We start from the raw sequence: 17,065 nt of genomic DNA on the forward strand, positions 1-17,065 counted from the left end.
GAGCCTGCATAGGTTTCCATAGACTCACCATAGACTGGGTGAGTGTGTGATGCCCTGTGATGAACTGGCACCTTGCTGAATGAGTTTCTGCTGTGTGCCCAGTGATATTGGGTAGGCCACCACAAGCTTAAAGCAGTTATGAATGAATGAGTGAATGCATGAATGAATGAATCCACATTCCCAACACTGACACACAAAAATCAAGCTCACACGGCTTTAATTCTTTTTTGGTTTAATAAAAAACAATATAATTCTGGAAAATAAATATACTTTAATGTTAGGCTAGCACAACAACAAAAGTGTTAATAATTAAATGAACAATAAATATATTATTGTGAAAATATAATGAAAAACAAGACTTGTTACTTTAATACAAACAGAATGTTGGTGGTATCTTTCAAAGGGAACTATTCATGAGGATGCGTGATGTAGCCATTCATCCATCGTTTTGTCTTGATCTCTTTAACTCTACAAGTCTCTGTTCTCCTCACGCTCAAATTTGGCAGCAATTCTATGGAAAAAAAAACGGCTAGAAATTCACCCTCTAACAAAAATATAGGCTTATTCAGGAATGTTTCATATTTGTATTTCTGCAAATCAGAGTCTTTCAGAAGTCAGGCAGATTGGTGATGTCGCTGATAAGAATGAACGCAAAAGGAGAACAAAAAGAAAACAAAGAAAGAAAGAAACAAAAAAGAAAAAACAACAACAAATAATACCATTTCATATAAATAAAAAATTAAATACACAGAATACTGAACATTTCTAACATTATAAATAGATGTCGTGTTCTACCAAAGGGATATTAGGACGTATATACACACACCGACCGTTTCCTAAAATCTTTCACAAGTGTCTCTTTGGAGAAAACGACAACATGAAACAAAGAGAACCAGGGGAAGTCCAGCTCGAGTGCTTTGTATTTTGTTACAGCAGGAGTTACCGTTGTCACTTCTTATTCCGTATAGATACAAACGTACGTTTAATATCCCTTTATTATTTGAACACAGTCGTATCAGATGTTAGTACAGTCGTCAGGTTTTAGTAAGACTTCTCTCACTTAGTCAAAGTTCTGAGAGAGATCACAGAAATCGCGTTCCGCTTTCTTTGTGCACATTCACAACCTGGGCCTGCCATGTCATCAAATCGGACACAGCCTGTTGTCCAGCCTCGACCAATCAGATTGTCCGTCTTTTGTACAAAAGCCTGTGAAGGTCTGGTTCCTTGTTTCTTTCTCCTTTTGTTTGTTTTAATGAAACACAGATCCACAGCAGCTCCCTCCAGTGAAGTGATGTCCAAGGCTTTTTGTTTTTCTTGCATTTGCACTGTCCATCCACTCGTCTGAACTGGCACTAAATCTCATCCCTCTCTCGTGCCACCGTCAGTGACACTCGTTTAGTGGGTTTCCATAGCAGCATTACACATTGTCAATGTCTCTATGTTCATATATAACTATATTTATATATTACATTTCTTAAAAGTATAAACCAGGGTAGCACGGCAATCTTTCTCTTTCTCGTTATTCGTTTGTTCTTGTCTTTCACTTCTTTTCTAGGGTTGTGTAGTCTGCTCTCTGGTCCATGGGTTGAAATGAAAAGTGCCTGGAAAAAAATATTCCTTCATTCGTTTTCTGCGTCCAACGACATCAGGCGGGATCATCTTCTCGGTTTGTCACATCTGTAAGAGAACAGAAAATAACTGGTCAGTTCATTCATTCATTCATTCATTCATTCATCCACTGACTGATTACTGGACCCTACAGCATTTATTAATGATTCACAGGAGACCTCACACACACTGATACCCCCAAATACCACCAGAGTTTGTATTAATAATGCAATTTTAATGAAATACATACTTTTTACAAGTTTACCGCTCCTGTTAATGAATATGTATCAGATAAGTATTAGATATTACTAAAAAACAGAATATCGTGCATTATTTCACCTCAGGATCACTTTGTAGTTCTACAGCTACAGACTGTAGCCCACATATTGCTCTGCATAGTTTTGTTTTGCCCTGCTCTTCAAAGGTGATGACCCCCCACAGAGCAGGTATGATTTAGGTTGTGGATCATTCTCAGTGCTAGAGTGACACTCACATGGTGGCGTTTGTGGTGTGTGGATCAGACACCTCAGTGTTGCTGGAGTTTTTAAACCGCTCCATTAGACGCCCTCTATTCCGTTGAGTGCATTCTCAGTCGAGCAGTGACCAATCGTTCTGATCCACTGAAGTGCATGGACTGATCTACCTCCCAAACATTTCCTGCTCTGTGGTGGTCTTATGGGGGTCCTGACCGCTCAAAGTGCGCCTATATGATCAATGGAGCCTGATACGTGTAGAAACAATGAGGTCATGTTAAGGTTATGGCTGGTTTGTGGTCATTTAAGTGTACAGTTAGCATCAGGAACCCGCTGAATAAGGGTTTATTTATTTTCTAAGACTTTAACACATACATTTACCCACACAACTGGACAAAGCCATGTTGTGTAGCTTAAAAACACAATTCCACACAAACACAATGTGTAGGTATATGTTTGTAAAGCTGGGGTGTAATACTGTCATGTACTGACATCACAAAAATGTGGCCATGTGCGTCATACAGAAGGACGTTCTCCTCATTCCTGCTCTCGGTAATGGGTCATTAGTAGCGCTTCAACACTGTTATTACGTTTGGTTTAAATCTTTAAAGTGTAATGGGGTCTCCTCTGAATCTTTTTGGGAAATAAACTTTAAATGTATTGTTTATCATTAATCACACACCACAAAAAACACAGCTACAAAAGACAGCAGCAGCATCAACAGGGTCCATTACAACAAATCAAGAAAATAAGAAGCAAGCAGCATGGACACAATCTGGACTCTATTATTTGTTCCCATTTGTTAGCCCTTGATTTTTCAACAGCTACAAGGATGTGCTGGGAATGAAGAATAAAGCACAACACAAGAGCAGTTATACACTGATTACAGCATCGGGAATTAAAGAGGAATCGTCTCCCTGGACTGTGCTTTAGCTTGATGCAGGACTCTGCGGTAGATAAGCTTTAATTACTCTTGAGATGTTTATGAGTGATGGCCTTTCATCACATGGTAACATCTCAAAGTCCTACAGACGCACACACGTATTCACACGTACACTCAATACAACACACACCTCTCTCTCTCTCTCGCTCTCACACACACACACCTATATTGCTTGTTGCCAGAATATGAGGTCACAACATTCTGACAATACTTGCCCTTTAAGCTCTCTACAGCTTTAAACCCTGTGGTATTAAAGAGCCCATACAAGGGAAATGTCACGTTCAGGATTCCGTTCAATCCTCCTCACCTCAGCTCGGTTTAAATTGAGTGGCGTAGTGCATTTTACAACTGAAGCGACTAGGTTTCAAGGAATTTCAACAATAAAGTAATAAAAAATTAAAAAGCTTCCTCACATACTGTACACTCTACAGTCCTTTTATGACAATAAGCTGCAGCACATGCTTTTACTTTACGTTTTATGTGTATTCTGCCCTAAGTAGTTTAGCCCCGCCCACTCACGCTGAAGTTATACGGAGTGTTTCAGCCCGAGAGTACAAGTGGAGCCAATCAGAACGTTTACATATTTTAGTCGTAAAGATACAGTAACAACAGCAGTGATTATGCAGAGTTTATAAAAGGAGGCTGAAAAAGATGACGGTGAATGAATGCACAAGAGGGAGTGCTATAACGCGAGGCATTGGCTATCAGCACGACCCTCAACCATCCGCGAGGTAAAATAGTTCCCTTCTGTCACTAATTTCTTTTTGCCCTTTTCAACAAACTCCTGATCTTGTGCTGGTTCTGTTCACGGTTTTTGAACCTTGGCTCTGTCCACTGAGCTGGGCCACATTTGCACCAGTTGTAATGGGAACCAAGGCTGCACTATTCAGAGCTGCTCTCGGTCTAAATCTGGAGTGTGGCTCCAGAGCCGTGCTGCTGAGCTGGCGAACGAGAAAAGTGGAGAAATTTTAAATATGTGCATTTTAATACCATAGATCTTTGGTCAGAGTGCCATTATTGCGCAATATGGGCACTCCTGGAATGTCTCTCAGCCAATCACATCGCAGGGTTAGAGCTAACTGTGGTATAATTATGGTTTCCATTATATAAAATTTTAAAAGGGAATTCTATTCTAAGTATATGGGCCCTTTAAGTAGTTTTTTTTTTGTTGCTGTTCAATACCTAAGTCCTTAATTAGTGTATAAACAATCACTATAAATTCTGACATCAAGCAGATGATGCCGATCATCAGGAGACGTATATTCATTCAAAGGCAAATCACATCACACCTACATGCACACAACATGAAGAACGGAGCATGACAACAACAACAACAACAAAAAAAACCCTACAAGCACATCATAGTCATGCATTTTGGCAGAAATAAAGAAAGGAAAAACACATGGAAGCTCTGAGAGGGTGAGATAACACAGACGGCGACTGCAGAGTAAGAAAAAAGAAAGGAAAGGGAGGAGGTGATGCCCACGGCACGGTGTTTCATGGTCGTAAACGTTGGTAAAACAAACCTGCAAGTTCGTTCGTTTAACTCAAGCTGCCTGGACTTGCAGTGTAACTGTGTGAATTTGCAGGAACATTTACAGGTGAGAGGATCCTGTACAAACAAGCGCTTCTTCCTCTCTGAGCAAGGCTCGCAGCGGCTGCAAGGGAAGCAAAAAGTGGAGAGGAGAGAGAGTGAGAGTGAGAGAGAGAGAGAGAGAGTGAGAGAGAGTGAGAGTGAGAGAGAGAGAGAGTGAGAGTGAGAGAGGAGAGATGTGTGTCTAAGCTAGGTCTCAGAGAAGCGTTGTAGACAGCAAGAGAGAAAGACAGACTCATGCATCATTGCTCATACTTGGCCTCCTGGGTGTGTTTTCTCATCACATACACACACACACACACACACACACAGTAGAAGTGGACGATGTGATGACATGTTATCATGATACACTGCTGAGCCTAATCATCGATCAAACTACACAGCAACAGGGTGCTGATGAGGTCACAACCTACATTAACCCGTGATGACATCACCTCAGCGATGTCCAAAGACCTCCAAAGTACAAAGTTCCGGCTCCAAAGCCCAGGACTGTGCAATCTGATTTGTGATTGGCTATGTTAGGTTTAGCCCATATCGCCCATTCCCATACACACACACACACACACACACACATATTCTTTCCCCTCAGAAATGCTCATTATAACACAGCATCACACATACTCTCCTCCACCTTCATTATCACCATCTTCATCAGTCATTTATATATATATTAAAGATTAAATTCTTTACTTATTGTAAGCTACATGAGCTTTTATTATTTCTTTGGTTTGTTCTTGGAGGAGAGGTGCATGATGGGAAAGCAGTAAGCTCTCATGCATAGTGGGGCCATTAGATAAACTTCCATTCGTTTGGAATGGAAGTCCCCACAATGTAAGCGTGTAAATTATTACAGGTCCCCACAACATGATATATACCTGGTTCACATACAGCGTATTTCTCACTTTTCAAGTCAAACAAGTTCTAAAGCAGTCCATATTACAATTACAGTGATGTGCTTTTGATAATATTTTTTTTTTCTTTTTTTTTTGGTGCCGAAAGTTGCCATATCTTTATCTAAAGCATATACACCCTTCAATCTGTCCACAAGCAGACGCCATGGTTTTTCATAATCTATGAACCTAGCAGTGTTTATTCTATTAATAAACAACTATTAAATAAACTGTTCTTCTGTTTCTTTCCTTTTGCCACAGTCACCGTTCACACTAAGGTCTATGCGTGTGATATATCGCCCCCTACGCTTCCTGTAGTGTACTACAATCTGTCAGAAAAATGTTTGTCCGAAATGGCTCCCTATTCACAATTCCCTATAATGCTCACTATGCTGTGCACTATTAAAAGAAACTGAATTCAGGAGAGTGGTGAATAGTTTTGCTGAGTGTGTTTCAAATAAAGTACAAAAAGTCATATCACCACCTACAATTCCTGTAGTGTACTGCAGTCTGTCAGAATAAAATATTGGAACATTAGTGATGTGATGGAAACAATATTTCAACTATACTCCATAATCAACATTCATTACAATCAATGGCTGTCAAATAATTTATAAGCCATAAAATTGTGATTTTGCAGTCATAGCACCCCCTACATTTCCTGCAGTGTACTGCAATCTGTCAGAATGACGGTTTAGAATATATGAACATTATGCAGCATAACAGAGTGATTTTTGATTCATAAAATTTCACTATATTCATTTATAAGCCACAGAATTACGACTTAATATAGTTTTGTGCAGTTCCAGCGCATGCTTTTCTGCCCAGCAACAAACAGAACACACCAGTGACCCAGATACTGACACCGATCAAAGAGAGAAGCAGCAGAACATCAGTAAATGCCAACAGTAAGCCGAGCGATGCCAAAAGAGAAGAGTTTACCTCTCTCTCCTGTTTCCCCTGAGCCTCGGCCCTGCGCGAACTTCGCTAATCTCGTTAGCCACAAGCTAACGCACAGAATTGAGAGAGAGAACCACCACCATGCACACACGGCTACAACACGAAAACTAAACTCGCAAACAGGAGGCAAACAGGGCCGGGCCGCAGAGGAGCGAGAACACCGCTAATGGCCAAGAGTCTCTCTGTCTTTCCTTTTTGAACTCTGCCCCCTCGTGGCTTTCTGCAAAACATGAATAATGCAGAGATGGACGACTAAGTGAGGACAGAGACATGCAAGCACAATAAACAAGGAAATAAAGCTAAAAGAGTGAGCTTTTTTGTGAGTTGTGATTAATCCAACTCAAAAACGCAGCATATAAAATTTATAAAAATCACATTTTTTTGTGGAAAAGCTCCGTAAACGAAATGACTTTCAGAATAAAGTGAGAAGTGAGGGGGCGGGGCTTATCCTATGGACACGCCCATGGTCCTGTAACTAGGATTTTTTCCTCTACAGGGGTTTTATGTGAGCTCTGAAAACGGTTGTGTTCCAAATTCTAACCAACAGACCTTACATTTTTATTTTGGGGTCAGATTTTAAGGGATTACTGCATGCATTTTGAGTTTTGTGGAGAGTTGTTCCACAAAGGGATCGGACTCCAGCAAGCATTGTGATAAGCACTGGACAGGATTCATCTGTGTTTGTGTGTGTGTGTATGCCTGTCTGGCTGTGTGGGTGGTTGGGTGGGTGGTCCAGACATATATCACATTGTGGGGACACAGACAATATGGGGGCTTGTCTTCCTAATGGGGACAAAGAGCATGTCCCCATAAAGTGAAGGTGAAGGCTAAGAGGGTTAAGGTTAGGTTAAGGTTACGGTTAGGTTTAGTTATACATTTAGGCTACTTACAGACTGGATTCTGCTGTGTGTGTGTGTGTGTGTTTGAATGGTGTAAAGTGAAGCAATCGAGCTGGTGAATGTGAGGCTGAGGGGAGGGGGGAGGGAATGTGTACGTGAGCAGAAGACTAGGGGGGAGGAGCTTTTGTTGGGCCCTGTAAGCAGAGGATTTGATTTAGCCTCCAAGCTAACCTTACCCATCTCTACACACACTCACTCACACAGACACACACTCAGAGGCCACTCATCCAATTAAACAAAGTCTATTCCCTGACACACAGCAGATGATTGAATGCACACACACACTCACACACATTCACATACACACTTTCATGCACACACATGTCCAGATACACACACACACACACACACAGGTGAATTTATCATCATTAGATCTGTCATCTCTTTAGAATACAATGTAATTTTAGAACATAATTCAATTGTATTCACTGCATGTGAGGTTATGAGATGACAACAGATGATTGGATGACCTCTCTCTCTCTCTCTCTCTCTCTCTCTCTCTCTCTCTCTCAATGGTGTCTAAAGGCGTGGGTGTCCGTTCTGAGCTCAGCCAGTCTCCAAAACTAAAAATAAAATTGGGTTAACAGCAATGCACCTGTGGCTATGATTAGAACAGGGATGTAACCAAGGGTCAGTACGAGGCAGCTGCAGTGGACCACACACTCTCACACGCACAAACAGGGGAGGACTGATATCAAAATGCACAAGCTTGTTGCCACAATAACAGAAACAATCTTTCTTCAAAGCTGCTTCTGTTAACTTTCTCCTAGAAAGTGCTATGCTATCTAAAGTAAATTTGAAGTCAGTGGCACTGGGCAAACAGTCTACCCCCTGCACACACACACACACGGAAATACCGTACACTGTCTCCTGATAAGACATTACAACTGGTTTTAAGGAAGGCAACATGCTAATAATCAGTGGCTAATCAGTCCATTCCTACTAGCTCCAGAAGCTAATTCAACATGACGACCATGACCCAAACATCTGCTAATTCCCAACAAAACCTGATGTTAAATAATAAAGACAGAGCACCTTTGGCACCAGCATTAGCATTAGCACTAGTCCCCCAGTAGTCCAGCTGACTGCTTCTCATCTGCTAACAATGTTAATAGAGCTAATGAGCTAACACCATGAGTTAGCCTCAGATTGCTAATACTCAAACACACCCACCCAGGCACACACACGCCCACACACACAAACGCAAAACATACATATTAGCAAAGCAGTACTTACTTTTCTTTCTTTGCTTTGACTTCTGTTTTTTGACTAAAAAGGAAAAGGTAACAATAAAAATTAATTGAATTAATAAAAGATATTAAAAGTCCTTTAGCTAGTTATGGAGCAGGGGTATGGTTCATAGACTAAGGAGAGATTTTAAAGATACTCACCTGCATTCACATTTCGTATGTTCTGTGAAAGTCAGCTGAAATTTGTGTTGCGATACACCTTGTCGCACTCGTAAAACCTGCACAGAAACGACAGGAATATGATCAGAACTTCAGAGTGAGAGAGTAGATGGGTTTCAGCTGTGTGTAAAGTTCCCTGTGAAGCAGGCTACACTCAACATTTGGACATTGCGAAGGTAGCAATGCTTCTGCTAATTCTACTTCATAGGAACACTGGCTCACTAATTGATGACTGTGACATTGTCATTGTATACAATTTTTTACCTTACAGTTACAGTTTCAAAATCATTGTGATGCTTCACTGACATGTAATAAGGAGAATATGGCTTATGTTATTGCTACTCTGGGCTCAGAACTGCAAAAACTGCTCTATGTAGCTTTTTCAGGAGGGTAGGAAACCACCCCCCTTCCCCCTTGAGTTCAGAACAGTGCTGTAAAAATGAAGCACGGGGAGTCCAGGGACAAAACCCCCAAATCTTGCCTAGTGTTCCTTTAAAGCGTGATTTTAGGGTAGTGTTAGCCTTTAAAGGAGATTCCAAGCCAAAATCATTCAAAGGACACTTCAGATTGGGCAGGGGACAATGAATAAGAGTTTGTGTTCAAACAGGACCTAATTATCTTGAAGTAATAGGCATCTTCAGTCTAAATCGTGTGATAAGGGTTTACAGAGAAATACTTAGCACTACTTAGGGAACCTTATTCAATTTAACACAATTACTATGTACTGTCTCCTCTTCCACAAAACATTTCAGCTTCTGTTTCTCTCTGCCCTGTACCCTTTCCTCTTTGTCAGAGTTCTGCGACAAATTTAATCAATCTTAACTGAACAGCTCTGAGGCTGGGTGCCATGTATTCACACATGTCCGGCCTTGGCTGTGGGTGAGAGGGACTTTGAGCTCACAAACACAGGCATAAACAGCAGAGATGGGGGTAAACAACATAGTTCGCATGCCTCAGAGCCAGGCCTCACTTTCCCCGAGCTGGACAAGGCCAATGGACAGCACAGGGCTGTGCCCCAATAATATGTGTGCATCCTAGCTCCCTGTTGATTGAGATTTAGATGCTGAACTTAGATTTAGCCCAAAGTTTTACAATATATTACTGAGTCACTGTAGTTAAACTGTGAAAACATCTGTAACGTTTCATGATTGTTACAGCTAAAAAGTGAGCTAGTAAGTTAGCTAGCTTAAAAAATAGCTTGAGCTGACACTACTAGCTAGCTAGCATGCTAATTTAGAAATAGTCTGCATCTACCAAAACAAAAGTTTCAAAAACAACCAAGCACTGCTGGGTATGTTTGCAGTTTATTTGAGCTGGTATTGGTGTGAATTTGTACATTGTACTTGTGGATGTCTGACATATAACCAGTATGTAAAACTAGCATTAACGTAACACTAGGTAAGATTTGTTATTGTTGCTCCTAGGCACCCCCTACAGTTTCAGAATGTAATTCACTTTTGCAACAGTGTCTTAAAATCAGTGCTAGAGGCAAAGTGAAGTGTAAGGTGGTTTCTTACCCTCCCCCAAAGTGTACATAGTGCAGTTACTGCAGTGCTGAGCCTGAAATGGCAATTGCTGGTGTTCTGTTCTCCGTATTACAGCTCAGTGAAGCATTGCAAAGACTTTGAAGCTATAATGGAAGGTAAAAATACTACCTAGTGTTACTTTAATTCTATGCCTAAGAGTATCCCTAACCCTTACCCTAAGCACAATGATAACGTTTAGACTTGTCTGTAATCACTGACTAATTGTTGATTATTCTTCTGAGAATGAGAGTGCCCACCTCCAGCGTGACGTTCCTCGTCTCCGTGGGTCTGCACTCGAGCGCTTCGTCGTTGCAGCAGCCTGCGCAGCGGCTCAGCACCACGCAGGACGGGATGAAGGTGGACTCGATCTCATCCGGATACTCCTGTAACACGTCCACTAGGACCTCTCGGGTGTTACACAAGCTCTTAGTGTACACGTCCAGGAAGGCAACCACTGAAAGAAGCAAAAGGAAAGCGACAGAAATGCTGTTATAATGATTCTTTAAGCAATATCAATACATCACATTTGCTACTCATTTATAATGTCTTTTAACCTTGTTTGTTTCTGAAATGAAGCTTATTCACAGTCTCTTGTGGGAAGGATTTACATTAGACGTTGGAACATTTCGGTGAGGATTTGAGGCATATCCATCAGCACTCCAACTCCAACTCCCAAAATGCACTAGATGGAGCTCCACCACACCAGAAAACACAGCTCTACTGCTCCACAGACCAATGATGAAGGGCTTATATCCCTCTTAGAATACCCTTTCACCCTTGGAAATGAACAAGGTGGCTCAAAGTTTCACTTCATTGTTTTCTATGGAGAATCAACTGAACTTTCTTAAAATGGGAGCATCTTAAAGTAAGGTCATATTTTTACCTTCAACTTAGAGCTTCAAAATCAGTGAGATACTTTACTGACCTGTAATAGGAAGAACAGAGTCTATTTCATTGCAACCCTGGGCTCAGAACTGCAGAAACTGCACTGTGTAATTTTTGGACAAGGGTAGGCAACAACCTCTCTCTCTCCCCTCTCTACTGTTTCCACAGATTTCCAAATTTGGGCTTATGTAGACTGTAACTTTCCAAAGCAAAGTAGTTAAACTTCCCCATTCCAGCTGATCTTAGTAGTGGCCTAAATTAGCTCTTATCTTGACTACAAGGCAACCACAGCCTGATTTGAAGCCCTGAAGTGCTCTATTAACCTGTATACAGTGATGTTGAATTGCCGCAATTACTCAACATCTCCTCTCCACCCTTTGTCCCAGTCCCTACCACAGTTTTGTTTCTCTTTGCTTCCCATGAGCTCTGCCAGTCCCTCCACACTCCTGGCTCCTTTCTGTCCAATTCTCAGGTACGAGCACTTCCTGACCTGACCCCCCCACCACAAAAGTAAGCCCCCCTAAAAAACAGATTAGCAGCAAAACAATGCTAAAGACCTGTGTGGCTCAACACTGCACAAAAGACTATTGTACCTGTGGTCTGCTGTGAACCTTAATTTTACAGAAGTGGAGCAAAAAAAAATAAAAAATCTGAACTCTCTTGACCACACACACATTCACATACGGAAGACCGTCACCTCTTGCAAACCCTCTAGTCTTACTTCATTCCTTCCTCTTTCCAGAAAGGTCCAGGTCCCACCCTGAGGCCTGTGTGACCTCAGCACCTTAAAACCCACAGAGCTTCACCTTCTGACCCCTGACTTCTGATAAAAAGCCCTCCCTTGAACAGTCCTAAGACTTAGAAGCAGATCTCTGTCCATTGGGCTACCATCAAATCCTCATCGCAATGTTCCAACATGAGAGTAGAAGCTGTCAGAAGCCTGATAAGTCAAATGGTGTAAGGTTAATTTGTCCAGCAAAGAATGCTGACCCATCCTAAGCTTGGTTAATCTCCATTAATCTTCCCCCAGTCGATGATTCCATCATCTCAAAGGGACACTTCAAGCATGAGTGCAGTAGACTGGACACTAGCATTAAGGCTATATCTGAAGCACTACTGACCATACAAACAAACCCAAGCTGGTTTCCATTCATCACTGTGGTCATTTTTAGCTTTAGTCATCAGTGTAGACGTCTGTATATAGTAGCATCTTTCTTCAGGAACTGGAAACACCTCTGAAACAAGTTCTATGTAATGTGTTATGTTGCGGCACATAATTTAATATGTAGCTGCAATGCCAGAAGAGTATTACACCTCTGCATGAGGTCACAGATGTCCAGAAAACATCTAGTGTACAGGACGGCTGGTCAGTTCACTATAAACAACAACAACAACAACAAAATGGAGGTGGCTCAACTCATAGAGACATAACTGACCCTAGAAATGCTAATGTTGTGTGGTGTAGTGTGGTTACCCAAGCAGGGAACCGAACCCGTACAGCAGGAGTAGCCCAACACCCTGTGACCTTCACCTACACTGTCTACACTGCAAAACAAGGTTCCTTTTGGGTTCAACATAGAGCTAAATATATAACAATAAACCAACTGATAAAACGACTAAGCAGAGTCCATGAGTCCAGTTTACAGTGGCCAGCACTCCCCCAGGTCTACGATGGTCCAACGCAACGTGACCTTGAGGAAACTTTGACGAACAAACAACCTCGCTGTGTCATCGCTAATAAACAAACATGGCCCTGTCCTCTGCCTCCTGCCAAGGCTCTCAGTGTACAGTAAATTATTTGTTTTGACAGCGCTTGGGAAAAAAAAGCATAAAAAGAGAGTGGAAAAAAATTCCACTCTCCTTGATGGCAGCCAAGAGCCAATGATTAACCGAGGACTGCCCTCTGTGAAAAGTAAAGAGAATTAAATATTGAATGGAAAGAAGGCCTAGTTGACCACAAGCCAATCGTGCAGCCCAGCTTTCAGACTGAGATATGCAGGGTGTACTTCCAAATACGTTCACAAGGTGGCAGTGCTCTTACTAAAATTTGGTGAAAGAGCAAAAGTTGGCCCCCAAAAAAAAAAAAAAAAAAGACAGTGAAAGACATGCACCTATTGATACCACAGTTTCTGTTCTCAAGGTTAGAGGGTCCATTTAAGAGGACCTTTAACTTACCTTCATTTTTGCCTTTCCCTTCGTCTTTAGGTATAGATGCTGCCTGTGGGAAAGAAAAAAATAGAAAGAGAAGCAACAGTTTTATTAAATTGTGTCTTTCCAAAAGTAGGCTGTGTCTCTACATCTCTATTCGCTGGGAGGATATATCAAGAACGTCTGGAATGTGTTAATTAAACTTTAAAAAAGACGCTCTAAGCGTATTATTGCCTGCTTTGTTTTCATGCGAGTTGGAGCCTGGTATAAAGAACTGGAAATCCCATTTAGTTGCCTTGGGGGAAGGATATATGACTGTGTAACCAATATTAGCTTAATTACCATGTTATTAGCATTCACTAAACAAGTAATTAATCAATATTTCATTAAAAAACACATTACACCAATAATTATCTGTACATTTAAACTCAAAATGGTTAACAGTCATCTCTTGCGCCTTTTCCCGCCATCAGGCTGAAGCATGGACACCTCAGTGAAGTCTTTAGTATTTCAATAACCTCGGTTTAAGAGTGAAATATATACACCATAGTTGTTAAATGACATAGATATAGAGTCAAATAAACCCAGTAGTTCGCCGTTAAACAGTGTTATCTACAGATACTAGCAGGTGTGAAGCCTGAATGGTGCAACAGATCACAGAGGTTTCACCAGAATATCACCACAGGATTATAACCATAGAAAATACTCATTTGCTCGTTTGAAACTAGCCTCTCTTATTAAAACACAACATTAATAAGATGGAGGCTGAAGCAGAGTGAAACAGACTGAAAGAAAATTCAGTTTTAGTCGACCGGCGTGCTTGCTGCACCCTATCATGACTTGCCACGTTATTTAAATAAGACAGACTCCTTGACAAGCAACAGGGCTAGGTACCAAACATGTGTATCTCCAGAATGGTAGCTTTACACAAGGTCAAATGTTCTTAATTTAGAATGGGAGGGAGTAGATATGGTGATATATATATATTTTTTCTATGTCACTTTGGAACAATTGGAAAATGGAATTTCAACACAGTGCTCCTTTCCCCTAAAACACAATGTAGGGATTAGTGGATGTGTGATTAGCTTTAGCTAGTGTTACTGAATGGTCTTGAATGAAGTGAACGTGTCTTCTGGTAGCAGTGCTGCTTCAGCAGGACGAGCCCCTGGTGACACTGATCTTATGGCGGGGGTCCCTCAACACATGGAAATTTCCATAGGGCTTTTTTTAGATAGTCAATGATGATAGCGACTTAAACTGCAAAAGCTGGCTATAAATTGGAGGGACTGAGTATTTCATTGTGTAGCAAATGACTTGTATTAATCATGTAATAAAGCATAGATACAACCTACATATTGATCAGGCACATGGATCAGACACATCAGATGAGTTAGGAGCTAATAATGTGTCTAAAATGGGTACCACAAGAGCTATGCATGAGATATCTCTCTTGTTCTTCTTCTAACTGGTGTGATGGGAATAGAGAGACCCCAAAATCCACACACATTCCCATTCACACACACACACACACACACACCCACACACACGCACACACACACCCGGCAGATCCGAGCTCCTACCTTCAGCGCAGACGCGTGGAGAAGCGCTGCGAAAACCAAGTGCAGCAGATAGACGCCAAAGTTCATGGTTATGTGGCTGTTTCCAGACGCCGCAAGGTTCAAAGCAAAGTAATGCTAGAAGCGGGAGGAAGGAAGATCTAAAGCCGGGGAAAGAAGGCCTCTAGCGGATAAAACCCGTGACTCTGAGCGCGGGGGGGTGGTGGAGGTGGTGGTGGTGGTGGAGATGGGAGGAGGAGGGGGGTGGTGTCAGAGTAGCCCTTCCATACTAAAGAGCTGCAGGCACCTGCGAGCAATTCCTCAGGAAAAGGCAAAGCCAAAGCAACAGCGATAAAAAGACGCCCCCCCAAAATTAAATCCGACCCCCCAAAAAATCACAATCTGCAAGAGAATCCACCGGAGCCCAGAGCGTATTCCCTCCGATTCAGTTTCTAAAATCCACAGCGAGCAACGGCCACACTCGTAAATAATAACCAAAAATAAAAAATCAAAATAATAATTTAAAAATCTAATAAAAAGTTTCTCGTAGAGCTCCCAGCTGCTGCACAAAACTCTCTTTTGTTTTAGCGTCTCATCTCAAGCTCATTTCACTCAGCGGCGTCCGACCGGCTTCGCTTTCTCTTCCCTTTCTTCGCTTGAATGAGGAGCTCCCTCTATTTCTCTCTCTCTTTCTCTCTCTCTCTCTCTCAAACGCGGCTTATGTTCCCAGTCTCTCCAGAAGGCGGGGGACGTGGACCGACCAATAGAAACACAGGCGATGATTTAGCACCGCCTCTTTTCTCACGGTGAGGAGCCAAAAGTTTGTGGACACTCTCTGGTCCTTCATTGTTTTCTTTTCTGAAGGATATTAACCAGGGGTTCGTACTTCTTTGCTGCAGTAACAGCCTCTGGTCTTCAGGGAGGGGTTTCATGGCATATATAGCCTTTTAAACCAGGGCTGATACTGGATCTGCCTCATAAGCACCGCCCGGATCATCCTGCACTCTTAAAAATAAAGGTGCGACAAAGGGTTCCTTGAGCGATGCCATAGAAGAACCACTTTTAGCTCCACGAGGAACCATTTTTGGTGATAACTTTTATATTGGTAAATAAACTTTACATCAAGAGAAGGTTCTCTCACGTCTTTTATTTATGGTCTGGCATCGCTTAGAAGAACCGTTTGTAGGTTCTTTATTTTTAAAAGTGTAAAGGTTGATGGAGCTCCATCACTCCCAAGAACTCCACAGCAACTCTTCAATTATATAATTCAGTGTGTGTGTGTGTGTGTGTGTGTGTGTGTGAGAGAGAGAGAGAGAGAGAGAGAGAGAGAGAGAGAGAGAGAGAGAGAGAGAGAGAGAGAGAGAGGTTGTATTTTATTGTGTTCGCGAGGAAGGCTGAAGACAATATTCATATCTATAAGTCTGAATGAAATGTTCTATTCTATTCTAGGGTGGGGGTTCCCAACCTCTATACAGCCGTAGACCGGACGGGACCCCTGGCCCTTTTTTGATGAGCCGGGGGGTGCAGGGGGTGTCATTGTATTTTGCTGTTGTCATGGTAAACTAAAAGCATTACCGCTACAACATGCAACGACACAATCCCCATGTTAATTCAGAATAATGCGAGCCCTGGGATGGCTCTCAGAGAGGAGGTCACAGTCCGAGTGAGTAGCACAGGGCGTGTTTTTGGGGTCCAGTTGAACATGAATTCTTGTTTTAATATAATAATAATAATAATAATAATAATAATAATAATAATAATAATAATAATAATAATAATAATAATATGAACAGGTTTTTCAGTCAGAGTGCAGTTGGGAGGTTGTGCCTCTTCTACCCCCCGAGGTACGTGCTCCTCAGCTGGTGGTTGGGAAACTCTGCTCTAGAGACTTTCCTTTTCAGACTTGGTTCCTCTCAGCGATTCTTCCTCATGTTCTTAAGGAGTTCTTTCTTCTGAATCTTGGTTCTTTTAGTGTTTCTCTGTCTTACTCTTTTAGATTTTTCTGGGAACTCTGAGCACTGTATAAAGTGTGCTATAAGTGCGGTATAACATTGTAATAAATGAATTGTGCAGTAGTTATAGCCATGTTACACAGATATCAAACACATACTGAGGCCTAAGAGGATGTTTTCAATGACGCACTTCGTTGCCTTGTTTGTGTTTGGCTGAGAGTC

At 41.7% G+C, this 17,065-nt stretch overlaps 1 protein-coding gene across 2 annotated transcripts; it reads right to left on the bottom strand.

Moving 5' to 3' along the window:
* Positions 1-259: 259 nt before the first annotated feature.
* LOC136678641 (vascular endothelial growth factor A-A-like) lies at positions 260-15,514 on the bottom strand. Of its 2 annotated transcripts, XM_066656712.1 has the most exons (7): positions 14,916-15,514; positions 13,363-13,405; positions 10,560-10,756; positions 8,759-8,835; positions 8,604-8,636; positions 4,551-4,682; positions 260-1,677 (listed from the first exon to the last, which is right to left on the bottom strand). In XM_066656712.1, exons 1-7 carry the CDS (start codon positions 14,979-14,981, stop codon positions 1,656-1,658), a joined length of 570 nt encoding a protein of 189 aa, XP_066512809.1. In that variant the 5' UTR covers positions 14,982-15,514; the 3' UTR covers positions 260-1,655. The 2 variants fall into 2 exon arrangements, with proteins under 2 accessions (XP_066512809.1, XP_066512810.1); XM_066656713.1 differs by lacking the exon at positions 4,551-4,682.
* Between the last annotated feature and the right edge of the window lie 1,551 nt (positions 15,515-17,065).

The sequence above is a fragment of the Hoplias malabaricus genome, chromosome Y (assembly GCF_029633855.1).
Source record: "Hoplias malabaricus isolate fHopMal1 chromosome Y, fHopMal1.hap1, whole genome shotgun sequence".
Taxonomy (NCBI): Eukaryota; Metazoa; Chordata; class Actinopteri; order Characiformes; family Erythrinidae; genus Hoplias; species Hoplias malabaricus.